The sequence below is a fragment of the Moschus berezovskii genome, chromosome 5 (assembly GCF_049115385.1).
Source record: "Moschus berezovskii isolate FMDL1 chromosome 5, NW_MosBer_1.0, whole genome shotgun sequence".
Lineage (NCBI taxonomy): Eukaryota > Metazoa > Chordata > Mammalia > Artiodactyla > Moschidae > Moschus > Moschus berezovskii.
In genome coordinates, this window is record NC_142464.1 from 12,958,847 (window position 1) to 12,973,455 (window position 14,609).

The following is a 14,609-nucleotide window of genomic DNA, read 5'->3' on the forward strand; positions in this document are numbered from 1 at the left end:
ATCTTACTGATCCTTTAGGAGCCATTTCAAATCTCCAGTGTATTTCTAAAGATGTCCCTATGACTTACCCAATATTGATATTTTACATATAACACGTGGCATTTAACTACGGTCTTGATTTCATATATATATATATATATAGTTTATTTGTTTTGTTTTTCCGCTTAAACTGTAACTTTTATAATATAATCATCATTTCCATCCATATTTCACATTCTGTGAGAATAGGATTTAGAAAATATTAGACACTACCCTGAGTTCTGGCTGAGTGAAAATTTATTAAATTTTATATCACCTTCCTACTTCCAGTTTTCTAACATCCTGGAACTAACTTTTGCTACTTCTCTTCCAACCACATTAACCCAGCTGACAGGTCTTAGAAACATGGTCTACTACCATGTTGCTCCTATTTGTTACCATTTTCCATTTCTACTGCCACCCTTAGTTTTTATTTTTCTACTAGTTTTGTCCCCTACACATATAACAGACATACATGTATACTGTAATGCTTTCCCAACCTCTCCTCCCTCTAAAAGTGGAAAGCCTAAAGCAAAGCTGAAACCACATTCCTTCTCTGCACAACCTTCTGGGCTTTCTACCAAGCCAGAATTCATTAACGTGGAATTGCAAGTCTTACACAATGAGGTCTGATCTGAACTAGCTTTCTAATCACACTGCTGAAACAATGAACCACTATAGTTAACTGTTTGCACACTGATCTCCACCTTGTGCCTATAATTTGTTCTATCCTGTCAACCTGGTGAAAATTCCATTCTTCAACATCCACTTTAAACATGTATCTTAATGAAATGAATTATCTTTCTGAATTCCGCTACATATTTCTATAGGTAAAAAGGTATTTTTGTCAACTTCACTGCTAGATAATTTTCCTTATAAGGATGGTTTCTGTTTGACTACATTGTTATCTGCAACAGGAAGAACTACAAATTAACTGTAAATGCTTGATGGAGACCTCATGCTTCGAGGTTCCCTGCATGTGGTGATTCCTGATCATCAGGGCAGGTCGAGGAATCTAAGAATTAGGTTCTTCACCTGAAAAATTAATCTTACACTATTTCTGCCTTATCAAGATTATTTCTTAGACTATTAGGTCCATGATAAAATGCAAAATATTTCACTAGGGTCACATTCTAAAATGTAGTAGCCTTTTTTGTACAAAACTGTTCATCATTTAAATTGTCTAACAGGGCACAGATAAGATCTGTAATATCTGGAGAAAAATAACAGATAAAACCATATGATGCCTTTCATGTCTCATCAAGTAGACACCTTGATAAAAGTCAGATGAAAGAACACACTCCACACCTATGTGGTCTCACTGACAACTGAACCTATGAGATTTTTACTTGCTTTTGGTTTATTTTTTGCTATATATATGGTGCTGTGGAACACCACACACAAGCAAGAGGTAAGAAAAAATCCGAAGATTTAATAAAAATAGTTAATATTGTCTCTTTCATGCTATATTGCCCTACATAAATAAGACATGAAAACCTTTACAAAGTAAACTGCAAGGGACGCTGCCTCCCACTCACAAATTCTTCACTGCAACAGTGTTCTATTAAAATTTCTAATTCTTAATTTCTAAGAACCAAGTAAATTTAAATTAGCCTGGCTTCAGCGAATATGATATATATAGCAATTTTTAAACTTTTAAAGCAATAATGAAGAATATTCCTCTGGTATGTGTTACATACCTTAGACTACCTTCTTGAGGAAGAAGTGTATTTGAGGATTTGACCCAAATAAATTATAGCCTCTTGAACAGACTTCTCTCAATTGCTCCTATTATTTACATGGTTAACTTCCTACTATATAATTTTCCCAAGTGGATATTCCTTCTTAATACTAAAATAATTTTTGCAAGAATGGGCAAAGATAAAGAATCAGATAGTAGTTTACAAGCAAAAAATAAAATGTGAACCTCCAAGATTCTGTGCAACTGGTATAGATATAGATAGAAGGGTATCAAAGATATAATGTATAATATAAAGTGGGTAGAGTGGCCACAGCTAAATGAATGGAGAAAATTCCCATTATGTTATAGTTACAGAATATTATAAATACAAACTGGCACCAAAATTTGCATTTTTATTTCAGTTGCTGTTTATGCTTGTATCTATAGCTATACTTAACAATTATCTACTCTCTCTATTCCTTAGATTCTTCCACTCACATTAAAAAAAACTTAAAATAATGCTATAAAGCCATTAAAAACATCATAACTAATTACTTAAATGAAGAAATAATTTTGACATATATTTTGACAAATATTTCGACATAATATTGAGAAAAATACAAAATGATGAATGACAGTTATGTAAAAATTTGTATGCACAAGAGGACTGGAAAGTATTATGCAAAAAAATAATACTTCTTGGAAGTAATGAGGTTGAATCTTTTTTCCTCTTGAAAATTTTCTTTAATGTTGTTACACTGACTTTTCAATTATTAAAAGATTACCATCTGTTTGATGTTCCCTTTTATTGTTCATATAGCTTTGCTATTTCTTTAAAGTTTTCTACTTCCTTTAAATAGCAGTTCCCACTGGAGATTGTTCCCAGATTCAAGGGCTATTTTTGGGTATGAAGGTTAATGATGAAGATAAAAATCTGTTCCTTATTTCCTCAAACACTACAGCCATAATCTTAATATTCAATATCTATGGACATCTACACTTTCTGAAAAACACACAACCCCAGCTGAGCATCTGGTCGTTACTTTCTTTTAAGCCAGTGAAGAGGAAATATTTGCTTGCCACAAGCTCTGTTGCCAAAATATTTTACTCTGATAAGAGAGTAAAATCATCTACTAAACCTCCAAACAAGATGTTCATGGATATGTACAGCAGAAGTCTCAACAACTCAAAGTTCATTCTGTACCTGTATACCTAGTATGTGTGTAATAACTCAGGCATGACTGTGTATATATATATATATAGAGAGAGAGAGAGAGAAAAATTGGTTTTAAAAGACTAAAGAAACTATGAAGTTTAAACCATAGCATTCCTACCCTTTAAAAAAACCAATATGCTACCTTAATTTAGAATTTAATAACTCAAGTGTACATGCTGTAATTTCCAAGAAAACCAGTGAAGGAACAATAAAAGAATATCTAACAAGTTAATAAAAAAGAAACACTGAATAATATAAGAATACTTAATCCAAAAGAAATGAGAGAAAAGGGAACACAAAACAGGTGGTACCAATGTAAAGCAAACAGTAAGATGGTCATCTTCCCTTCAAACACCCTCTTCCAACAACACAAGAGACAACTCTATACATGGACATCACTAGATGGTCAATACTGAAATCAGATGGATTATATTCTTTGCAGCCAAAGATGGAGAAGCTCTATACAGTCAGCAAAAGCAAGACCAGGACCTGACTGTGGCTCGGATCATGAATTCCTTATTGCAAAATTCAGACTTAAATTGAAGAAAGTAGGGAAAACCACTAGGCCATTCAAGTATGACCTAAATCAAACCCATTATGATTATACAGTGGAAGTGACAAATACATCTAAAGGATCAGATCTGATAGAGTGCCTGAAGAATATGGACAGAGGTTCCTAACACTGTATAAGAGGCGGTGATCAAAACCATTCCTAAGAAAAAGAAATGCAACAAGGCAAAATGGTTGTCTGAGGAGGTCTTACAAATAACTAAGAAAAGAAGAGAAGCGAAAAGCAAAGGAGAAAAGGAAAGATATACCCATCTGAACTCAGAGTTCCAGAGAACAGCAAGGAGGGATAAGAAGGCCTTCTCAAGTGAACAATGCAAAGAAATAGAGGAAAATAGAATGAGAAAGACTTGAGATCTCTTCAAGAAAATCTGAGATACCAAAGGAACATTTCATGCAAAGATGGGCACAATAAAGGACAGAAACAGTATGGACCTTACAGAAGTAGAAGAGCTATAAGAAGCGGCAAGAATACACTGAAGAATTGTACAAATAAGGTCTTAATGACCTGGATAACCACAATGGTGTGATCACTAACCTAGAACCAGACCTCCTGGAGTGTGAAGACAAGAGGGCCTTAGGAAGCATTAATATGAACCAGGCTAGTGGAGGTGATAGAATTCCAGCTGAGCTATTTCAAATTCTAAAAAGCAATGCTGTGAAAGTGCTGCACTCAATATGCCAGCAAAGATGGAAAACTCAGCAGCGGCCACAGGACTGGAAAAGCTCAGTTTTCATTCCAATCCCAAAGAAGGGCAACACCAAAGAATATTCAAAATACCACACAATTGTACTCATTTCACATGCAAGCAAAGTAATGCTCAAAATCCTTCAAGCTAGGCTTCAACAGTATGTGAGCCAAGAACTTCCAGATGTACAAACTAAATTTAGAACCAGAGATCACATTGCCAATATCTACTGGATCATAGAAAAAGCAAGAGAGTTCCAGACAAACATCTGCTTCTGCTTCAATGACAACACTACAGTCTTTACTGTGTGGATCACAACAACTGTGGAAAATTCTTAAGAGATGGGAGACCAGACCACCTTACCGGCCTCCTGAGAAACCTGTCTGCAGGTTAAGAAGCAACAGTTAGAACTGGACATGGAACAATGGACTGGATCAAAACTGGGAAATGACTATGTCAAGGCTGTATGTTGTCACCCTGCTTATTTAACTTATATGCAGAGTACATTATGAGAAATGCCAGGGTGGATGAAGCATAAGCTGCAATCAAGATTGCCAGGAGAAATATCAATACCTCAGATATGCAGATTGACTCCATCCTAAGGGCAGAAAGTGAAGAGGAACTAAAGAGCCTCTTGATGAAAGTGAAAGAGGAGAGTGAAAAAGCTGGCTTAAAACTCAACATTCAGAAAACTAAGATCATGGCATCTGGTCCCATCACTTCATGGCAAATAGATGGGGAAACAATGGAAACAGGGACAGACTTTATTTTCTGGCTCCAAAATCACTGTGGATGATGACTATAGCCATGAAATTTAAAGACACTTGCTCCTTGGAAGAAAAGCTATGACAAACCTAGAGAGCATATTAAAAAGCAGAGACATCACTTTGCCGACAAAGGTCTGTATAATCAAAGGTATGGTTTTTCCAGTAGTCACATACAGATGTGAGAGTTGGACCATAAACAAAGCTGAGTGCCAGAGAATTCATGCTTTTGAATCATGGTGCTGGAGAAGACTCTTGAGAGTCCCTTGGACAGCAAGGAGATCAAACCAGTCAATTCTAAAAGAGATCAACCTTGATTTGGAAGAACTGATGCAGAAACTGAAGCTCCAGTACTTGGGCCACTTTATGTACAGAACCAACTCACTGGAAAAGGCTCTGATGCTGGCAGAGATGGACGGCAGGAGGAGAAGGGGATGAAAGAAGATGACACGGTTTGATGGCATCACCAACTCTATGGACTTGAGTTTGAGCAAACTCCAGAAATAGTGAAGGACAGGGAAGCCTGGGGTGCTGCAGTTTATGGGGTCGCAAACAGTTGGACATGACTGAGCAACTGAACAACCACAAATATCAGAAACTAAGTTAAAGGTTTTCCTAGTGGCTCAGTGGTAAAGAAACCCCACGCCAATGCAGGAGACACAGATTTGCCCTTGATCCTGGAAGATCACACATGCCACAGGACAACTAAATCCATTTACAATTACTGAGCCTGTATTCTATAAACTGCAACTACTGAGGCCACGTGCCAGAACTACTGAAGTTCTTGTGTCCTAGAGCCTCTATTTCACAAGAAAATCCACTCAAATGAGAAGCTTGTGCACTATAACTAGAGTAGCCCCTGTTAGCTGAAAAGTCTGTGCAGCAACAAAGACCCAGCACAGCCAAGAATAAATAAAAAGAAACATTTTTTAAAAAGAAATTACATTAAATACAGACTTGACTTGTAGCTCAGTTGGTCAAGAATCTGCCTACAATGCAGGAGGCCAGGGTTCAATCCTTGTGTTGGGAAGATCCCCTGGGGAAGGAAACAGAAACCCACTCCAGTATTCTTGCCTGGAAAATCCCATGGACAGAAGAGCCTTGAGGGCTACAGTTCATGGAGTCACAAGAGTTGGAGATGACTTAGTAACTAAACTACCACCACCACCACCAAACAATTCAATTAAGGGACTTCCCCGGTGGTCCAGTGGTCAGAATTCCACACTTTCAAAGCACGTGGCACAGGATAAATTCCTGGTTGCAGAACTGAAATTCTATGTCTCTCAGCCAAAAAAAAAAAAAAAAACATGGGAAAGGGAGCAATCAATTATTTTAAAAAACCTCAATTCAAAGATAAAGATTAACTCTACCTATTTAATGAAAACTACCTCTGTGTTTGATCACAAGAGATATGTTAAAGGATATGGAAGACTGAAAATAAAGCATAGAAATAATATGCAAAGCAAACACAAACCAAAAAAAAAGGTGGAATCACTGTAAAATGTTAGATGAAGTAGGATTTGAAGTTAAGGAACTGGATTAAGAAGGACATTTCTTATTAAGAGCATCAATCTACTAGGAAGGCATAAAAGTCCTACATTTTAAATGCACCTAATAACAATCTCGAATAGACATAAATTCAGAACTGACAACTAAACAGAACCACAAACCCATAATCTTAATAGATTTAAACATACCTTTCTCATAAAATAAATAGTTAAAAAAAATCAGTAAAGACATGGCTGACAGAAACAACATACAACAAATACTACAACCAACAACAAAAAATTTACATTATTTTCAATCAGACTTCTATCTGAATTGGATAGTCATTAAATTCAGTCAAAGCAAATTACAAATTAGTGGTATTTTATGATACACATTTGGAGAAGGAAATGGCAACCCACTCCAGTGTTCTTGCCTGGAGAATCCCAGGGACGGGGGAGCCTGGTGGGCTTCTGTCTATGGGGTCACACAGAGTCGGACACGACTGAAGTGACTTAGCAGCAGCATGATACACATTATTTGACCACAATATTAAGCCAAAAAGCAATGACAAATGACACTTAAGCAACCAATTCTGAATAACAAAATACCAAGAGAAAAACCATTTAACTTTTAAATACAGAAAACATTTTCTCTAAACCTAAGCCACAGAGAAAAAACATTTCACACGCAAAATATTTCTTTGTAAAGAGAATGCACTTTTATTTTTCTCTTTATCATTTTACAGAACTTTATGAAATTCAAGACCAGTTTGTACAAACGAAGATATTTCTAAGAGTGTTCACTGAAGCACACCCACAGAGAATAGCTGACGAGTCTGGGTTGGAGGTAGGGACAATGGATCCCATTATACCTACCACAACTTTAAGGATTACTTTTTTTAGAATGAACATCAGAGTTTCTTCTAAATTCTTAGGTACTTTGAAGGCCAATTATTCAACTGTACCTTCTTCAACTTTTACTTTGTATAAAATGTAGACTATTTAAAACAAATAAGATCCTGGCTCCTTTCAGCTTTAAACAACATTTCTACCATGGTAAAACCAAACAGGTTGATTTTATATACTGTGACTGAATGATGCAATGTCCTTAAAAGTAACTTTTATATTTTCTGAGAAGTAAAAGAAACAGAACGTGTAATTACTTAAACAATACTTTGTAAACAAAAGCTGTGCTCTCTGAAACAAAATTCCAGTCTGTAACAGCTTAATTATTTTCTACTCATTTTTTTCAAAATTATAAATTCACATTATACAGATTTAGTAAAAAAGTTAAAGTTTTGATAAAACAGTATCATGCTATATGTAAGGAGACAAGCCAAGTACTTTAGTTTCTAATAAAGCTGAGATATATCATATATTTCACAAATGTATGGTTATTTTCTACAGGATCATTTGGTTAGCAGACATTTATTGCTATCTAAAAAGTAAGACATTTTGTTCATGCCAAAAGGTCCTTGAAACCTGAGCAAATCTGGTCCCTGCCAAAAATTATTTTGGACAGGGCCAAGTATCAAGAACCTTTTGGTGTGGACCAAAGGTTCACAGACATTTTGGACAGGACCAAATGTCCATCATGCATTTCTTCAACACAGTATTTACTTAATAACCTAAATGCTGGTTCAAAAGAAGAAAATAAGACAGTCTTCACTTTCCGTGAGACTGCAGTGCTCAAGAGATTGACTATAAACATGCCCAAATGATTCTATAATTCAGATAATAATGGGTGCTATGAGGGAAAGAGTGGTGGGAGGATTGGACAGTAGTGTGAAGCTGGCTAATTTAGTGTTGTGAGAAAAGGTCTGTCAGGACCAGAAGGATAGGAAAGAGGACCATGAAAAAGTACTGAGACAAGACTGAGCTTAGTATACTTGAAATACAACAAGAAGAGGGGTCAAATGTGTCATAAGCATTTTATTTTACGAAACACTGTGTACTCTCTCTTAACACCTATATCTCAAGGAACTGTTAACATTTCCATCCCCCCAAGATCTTACCTGGTCGAATTGTACTATCTCTTCCAAACAGATGAAGGCGTCTTCTACCAAGACAAAAATGTTCAATTATATGAAAAATTTCTACAGGCTTTTCTATATTGCCAATTTCAGGTTCTTCTGTGATAATCAGGTCAATGTCAACATTAGCATGAATGAAGTCCCCATCTGTGCTACGCTTAACAGTTCCTTTGATCCCCATAAGGCAGTGTTCCTAAGTAACAATAAAAACAGGCCAATTAATCTCTTTTCATCAACAGTCATATTGCACAACATTTTACATTTCAAATTCCAAAACAGTACTCATTTCTCTGAATCTTTGGGATATAGTTCTATGGGCAAAAACACAATAGGAAAAACCTGGATCTCTGGACCTTCGAAGACTGGCAGGGAAGCTAGACATTAAACTCAGGGCCATCACACTTTAGATAACTGAATCAATGATTGTGGGATCTTTTCCTATGCAACTCTTGATAGTAACTTGTTTCCAGAAGTTATGGAAACATGGCACTTGACTCCAGAATATGATGTTATATTGGGCCTCGCATGATCCAAGAGTAAATCTATACACAAGGTGTGAAGTGAAGTCTCTCAGTTGTATCCGACTCTTTGTGACCCCATGAACTGTAGCCTACCAGGCTCCTTAGTCCATGGGATTTTCCAGGGAAGAATACTGGACTGGGTTGCCATTTCCTTCTCCAGGGGATCTTCCCGACCCAGGGATCGAACACGGGTCTCCCATATTGTAGGCAGACGCTTTACCATCTGAGCTACCAGGGAAGCCACACAAGGTATAAGCCTTTACAAATGGAGAGAAGACTTTAAGCAAGGATACAAACTTAAAATACTCAACATACATAAATGTGAAAGTCAAACAACTTCCTTTTTTGTTGTTTATTTTTTGACCTCTATTTAATCTGGACAACAGGGTATTAGTTTAAATAAATGTAATCTCACTTGACTCCATGAATCAATAATAGCAAGGATGGCTTGGATTCCCTTCAAAAAGAATTTCTAGCCCAAGAAAGACTTCAAAAAGACCCTCCCCCTGAAGCTCCTGGAAGAGTGAAAGACTGCAGGACAAACTGTTAAACCCTGAAAAGTAGGAGGGCAGTCCTACGAATCAGAGGTTCTCAGGGGTCCTGTTCAGGGTCTTATGTAGAAAAAAGAAGGCAAAGTGAAAGTCACTCAGTCCATGGACTTCTTCAGGCCAGAATACTGGAGTAGGTAGCCTTTCCCTTCTCCAGGAGATCTTCCCAACTCAGGGATCGAACTAGGGTCTCCGCCACTGAGGGTGGATTAAGCCACTAGAGAAGCCCAAGAATACTGGACTGGGTAGTTTATCCCTTCTCCAGGGAATCTTCCCAACCCAGGAATCAAACTGGGGTCTCCTGCATTGCAGGTGGATTCTCTACCAACCAAGCTATCAGTGAAGCCCAGAAAAAAGAAGGGAAGAAGAGAGAAATAGTCATCTCAGCTGGACAGCTAAGAGTCTTGCTTCCATTTCTTTTTTCTGAGTCTAGACAAAGGAAAAAATATGGGGGTCAGAAGTACCAAAAGCCCATATCTGACTGAGAATTACAGTAGTATAAGATATACAGGAATACATATTACCTTCTCCAGCACAGCATAGGTTTCTCTGAGTGAATAAAATTTTTAAAATGAACTTGGCTGTATTACTTTAATGCTCAATGCCATCTGTGCAAGTCTGAGAGAAGAACCTTTCCACCAAAATGAATTAAACAGCGTGAAGTCATTTGGGAAAGCATGAGAGAAAATAATTAAAATATAGATTAGAAAACAGCAAAGACAATACCTTTGTTCTCTGGAAGACGGCCTTTGGATCTAAAGTCTTAGTCTTCCCAGGATTGTTTTTATTGGTTTTAATCCAACAAATATCTTCACATCTTCTGTAACCCCATTTGCGTAAACACTAGAAATAAGAGAATTTTTAAAAAATCCTTAGCTAAAAGAAATAAACAATACTTAACCAACCAGCATTAAACACTTCCTAGAGGTCTGAGACACTAAATTCCAAGATGTCATAGTAATTTTGTATTACTGTAGAAATAGAAAAAAAAGAAATACTTGTCTTTAAATATACAGCCATTATAAAAACATATAATATCAAAACATGGAAAAGACTATATAATACTCCAATTCTTTATGCCACCTTCCACTGTCATCAATAGAAACTGAGCTTTAAATAAGAGAACAATCAGCCCCTCCTTAATCAAAAAATAATTAAAAAGGTAAACTGTTCTTGCCACCTCAATTTTCTATCCTCTGATAAAGCTAAAAACTGTTGAGAAGTTCTAGTCAATATCTTCCTTTCAAATGAGCCTTGTAAAATGTTATTTTTAATATATTTAATACTAAACCTCAAAAATCCAAAGACTTACAATTGTCTGTATATTTCTTTATAGGATAAAACTTTACTTTCAGCTTTATGTAACCTAGACAATAGAGAGATCTGAATCTTAGTGTTTTAGAATCTGTTATATATGAACATATAACAAATACCAGCTAAGTGAGTACCAAGAGTAGCATTTTGAGCCCTACCATATGCAGGTGTTGGCTAGCTGCTGGGATTAAAAACATGAGTAAGATATAGTCCTTACCCCTAATTGACTAAGAGCAAAGTAGGAGGAATTAAGTAAACTGTGCAGTGCAATACTGTTGGCACTATGATCAAGTACAAATAAAGACATAGCGGAGCATAAACACAGTGGAGTTTCACTGTATAAACTGAGATATACCTCAAAATGGAACTTAGATTTTTAACTTAAAATCTCAAAAATCATGATCACTATCTGTTCCTGTTGCCAAATATTTGTTTAGCACTGGATATTCATGAAGTATCACAAGGGCCTAAATCCAACATGCCCTAATCAACTTAGCACAAGTTCATGAGTACTTCTCATGCTGAATTATTTTTGTAATTATTTTGGGCCAAAATCTGCTTTCACTAGTATGATAAACTGCTGCATAAACAAATAAGATAAAGCTTCCTAATCAATTTCAAGCTAATTTGAGGGGTAGGAAAAAAGCTCAAAGCTAGACATTTGATCTAAAAAGGGTAATATACCTATAAAATATACCAATATACCTATAAAAACATACAGTGTGTTTCTATCCTCTTAGATTTTTTTACAGCATCTTAGGGAGATGCCAGCAATAAAACAGATTCCCAGTATACAGTTAATAGTCTTACCATGGAGTTAATAAATGATGGAAGCAATGATGTGATCCAACAATCTCAAACTTGCTATTTATACAAAAAATACAAAGCAACTGCAGAACTTCAGGATTTGAGCACAGATTTATCTCAATATAATCCTACTTAAATGCTTCACCTGTCAAATGGACAGCTCCTAAAATTTCCAGGATTAAATGAGATCTTGGTAGTATATCAAGTATTAATATGTCCTAAAAATGTAAATATTATCTCATAACAAGTGAGGAAACTGAAACACACAAGAGTAAATACCTCTTTACCCAAAGTTTCACTGCTGGACAGCAGATCTGAGACCAAAACTAGCCACAAAGCTACCAGTATTAAAAAAAAAAAAAGCTTTAAGTATTTTGTTTCCATTTAGAAATTCAAAATACTCCAACCAAAAAAACAAAAAAAGTTCTGAATACGACAAATATAAGGTACCTAAAATAAACTGAGATGATAAACTTCTTTCACTCTCATTCATCCCTTCAAACTATGTGTTCTAGATGCCGTGTTATTTATCCAACTTGATTCAGCTTCCATTTGGAATTCATGAGTTAAGGCTACTCAGAAGAATACATTTTAGCTACTAATAATGGACAGTATACAACAGTAAGCCACCTGTTTCTGAGCTGCAATTCAGTTTTAAAATCTCTAAACTGTTCTCTTCCTGCAGCTGTAGTAAACTGTAGTTTGATTTTTCATCCTGAAAGCTAGTTAACTAAGGGGTACTGTCTTTTACATATTCTTGTTATTTTTTTTAATTTAAAAAATTTTAAAATATTCTTTTTAAAACAGTTTTTCTTTCTGAATATTCGAGTACTATTTAAGAAATGAAGAACAATTTAACATTAACCTTCAAATTTCTTATAGAACATACTGTTATTTGTTTCTTATGAATTTTAAAAAAACACTTAAAAAAAAAAACCACCATCTTACCACTCTTCCAAGGTCCAATCCTTCCCCAGAACCACACCAGAGAAAAATAAATGATCGAGGTGCTGCAATCTCATCAATTTCTAACTTCATAATCTGGAAGAAACCAAAACAGTATTGCATAGAAGTATCTTGTTTCCCACTCATTCTAAATCCAAAAGAACAAGCACTGAGATTTATCAGGACTTATAGTATATGTTTATAAACTTCTATATGCTTCCATGGTGGCTCAGATGGTAAAACATCTGCCTGAAATGTGGCAGACCTGGGTTTGATCCCTGGGTCAGGAAGATCCCCTGGAGAAGGAAATGGCAACCCACTCCAGTACCCTTGCCTGGAGAATCCCATGTATGGAGGAGCCTGGTAGGCTACAGTCCATGGGGTTGTAAAGAGTTGGACATGACTGAGCGACTTCACTTTCCTTTTCACTTATAGTATATGTGCTTTTTAAATGTACTAATTTTCATTAGGAAATACAATGGAAAATAAACTTTATCCTTAAAACTTGTTCTTATGGGTTTTTCCTGTATTAATACAACACAGATGAGTACATGCACATACATACACTTGATTTTATATGAAAAGTTTATAGGAAACCATATTTATAGAATTACAGATTTTGTAAGGTACAGCTTTAGAGCAACCTATTACCATTTACAGAAAAAGAAACTGAAAAGAAAAGGGATTAGATTACCCCAAAGTAAGGGGCAAACTTAAAACGTAACCACAAATGTTTGTGGAGGACATGGTTTCCAGTAGAAAAGTTCTAAATAAAATAAATCAATATACACATTTCATCGTGATGATCACTTCAGGTCTGAAATGTAAAAAAAATAGGCTGTAATTGTTGGCTTTGTATGTATTGAGTATGTCAATTAAAAAAAAGTTCTTTAATAATTAAATCTCTAAATTTGGGGACTACCATAAATGTGTATAAATGACTAAAAAAGCAATCATTTTATATGGTATTCTTATTCTGCTTCCTATCACAGCTAACAAGTTCCACAGACCATGGCTCAAGCTAATACTTTAATTAGTTACATGTATTAAGAAAATTTTAGCTTAAAAAAATTTTTTTTCCTTTATTTTTTTCTTTGACTACACCTCACTGGCATGTGGAACTTTACCAACCAAGGATGGAACCCACATTCCCCACAGAGGAAGGGCAGAGCCCTAACCACTGGGAATTTCCTTAACTTTTAACTGAATGCATCATATCCATATCACCTATAACTTATCTAGGTAAAAGAAACATTATTTGAGGGTGATAGTGGAAATAAGTTAGAATAGGCATAAATCTATTCAGTTTTACACTTCCAACTTTGTTTTGATATAACACCTGATCTAATATTCTCATAAAAAATATGAATAAACATTAACAGGCACAGACACACACATATTCCTACACACATTTATACATGGCATAGCTAAGGAAAGTGATGGCACACAGTGAAGAACATTAAGCAAATAACTCTTGACATTACAATTATAAATATTCAGTTCACTTCAGTCGCTCAGTCGTGTCCGACTCTTTGCGACCCCATGAATAACAGCACACCAGGCCTCCCTGTCCATCACCAACTCCCGGAGTTCACTCAAACTCACATCCATCAAGTCGGTGATGCCATCCAGCCATCTCATTCTCTGTCGTCCCCTTCTTCTCCTGCCCCCAATTACTCTCAGCATCAGAGTCTTTTCCAGAGAGTCAACTCATCGCATGAGGTGGCCAAAGTATTGCAGTTTCAGCTTTAGCATTAGTCCTTCCAATGAAAACCCAGGATTGATCTTCTTTAGAATGGACTGGTTGGATCTCCTTGCAGTCCAAGGGACTCTCAAGAGTTTTCCCCAACACCACAGTTCAAAAGCATCAATTCTTCAGTGATCAGCTTTCTTCACAGTCCAACTGTCACATTCATACATGACCACAGGAAAAACCATAGCCTTGACTAGACGGACCATTGTTGGCAAAGTAATGTCTCTGCTTTTTAATATGCTATCTAGGTTGGTCATAACTTTCCT

The 14,609-nt window shown here is 36.0% G+C and overlaps 1 protein-coding gene across 1 annotated transcript in view; it reads right to left on the reverse strand.

The window, feature by feature from the left end:
• The window catches only part of METTL14 (methyltransferase 14, N6-adenosine-methyltransferase non-catalytic subunit), a 53,299-nt gene that overhangs the window by 12,119 nt on the left and 26,571 nt on the right, over positions 1-14,609 (reverse strand). Inside the window, exons 8-10 of the mRNA XM_055434895.2 lie at positions 12,594-12,686; positions 10,251-10,367; positions 8,438-8,648 (exon numbers count right to left, since the gene is read on the reverse strand). Of these exons, the coding sequence (XP_055290870.1) occupies positions 8,438-8,648; positions 10,251-10,367; positions 12,594-12,686 (421 nt within the window). The remainder of the gene's footprint in view (positions 1-8,437; positions 8,649-10,250; positions 10,368-12,593; positions 12,687-14,609) is intronic.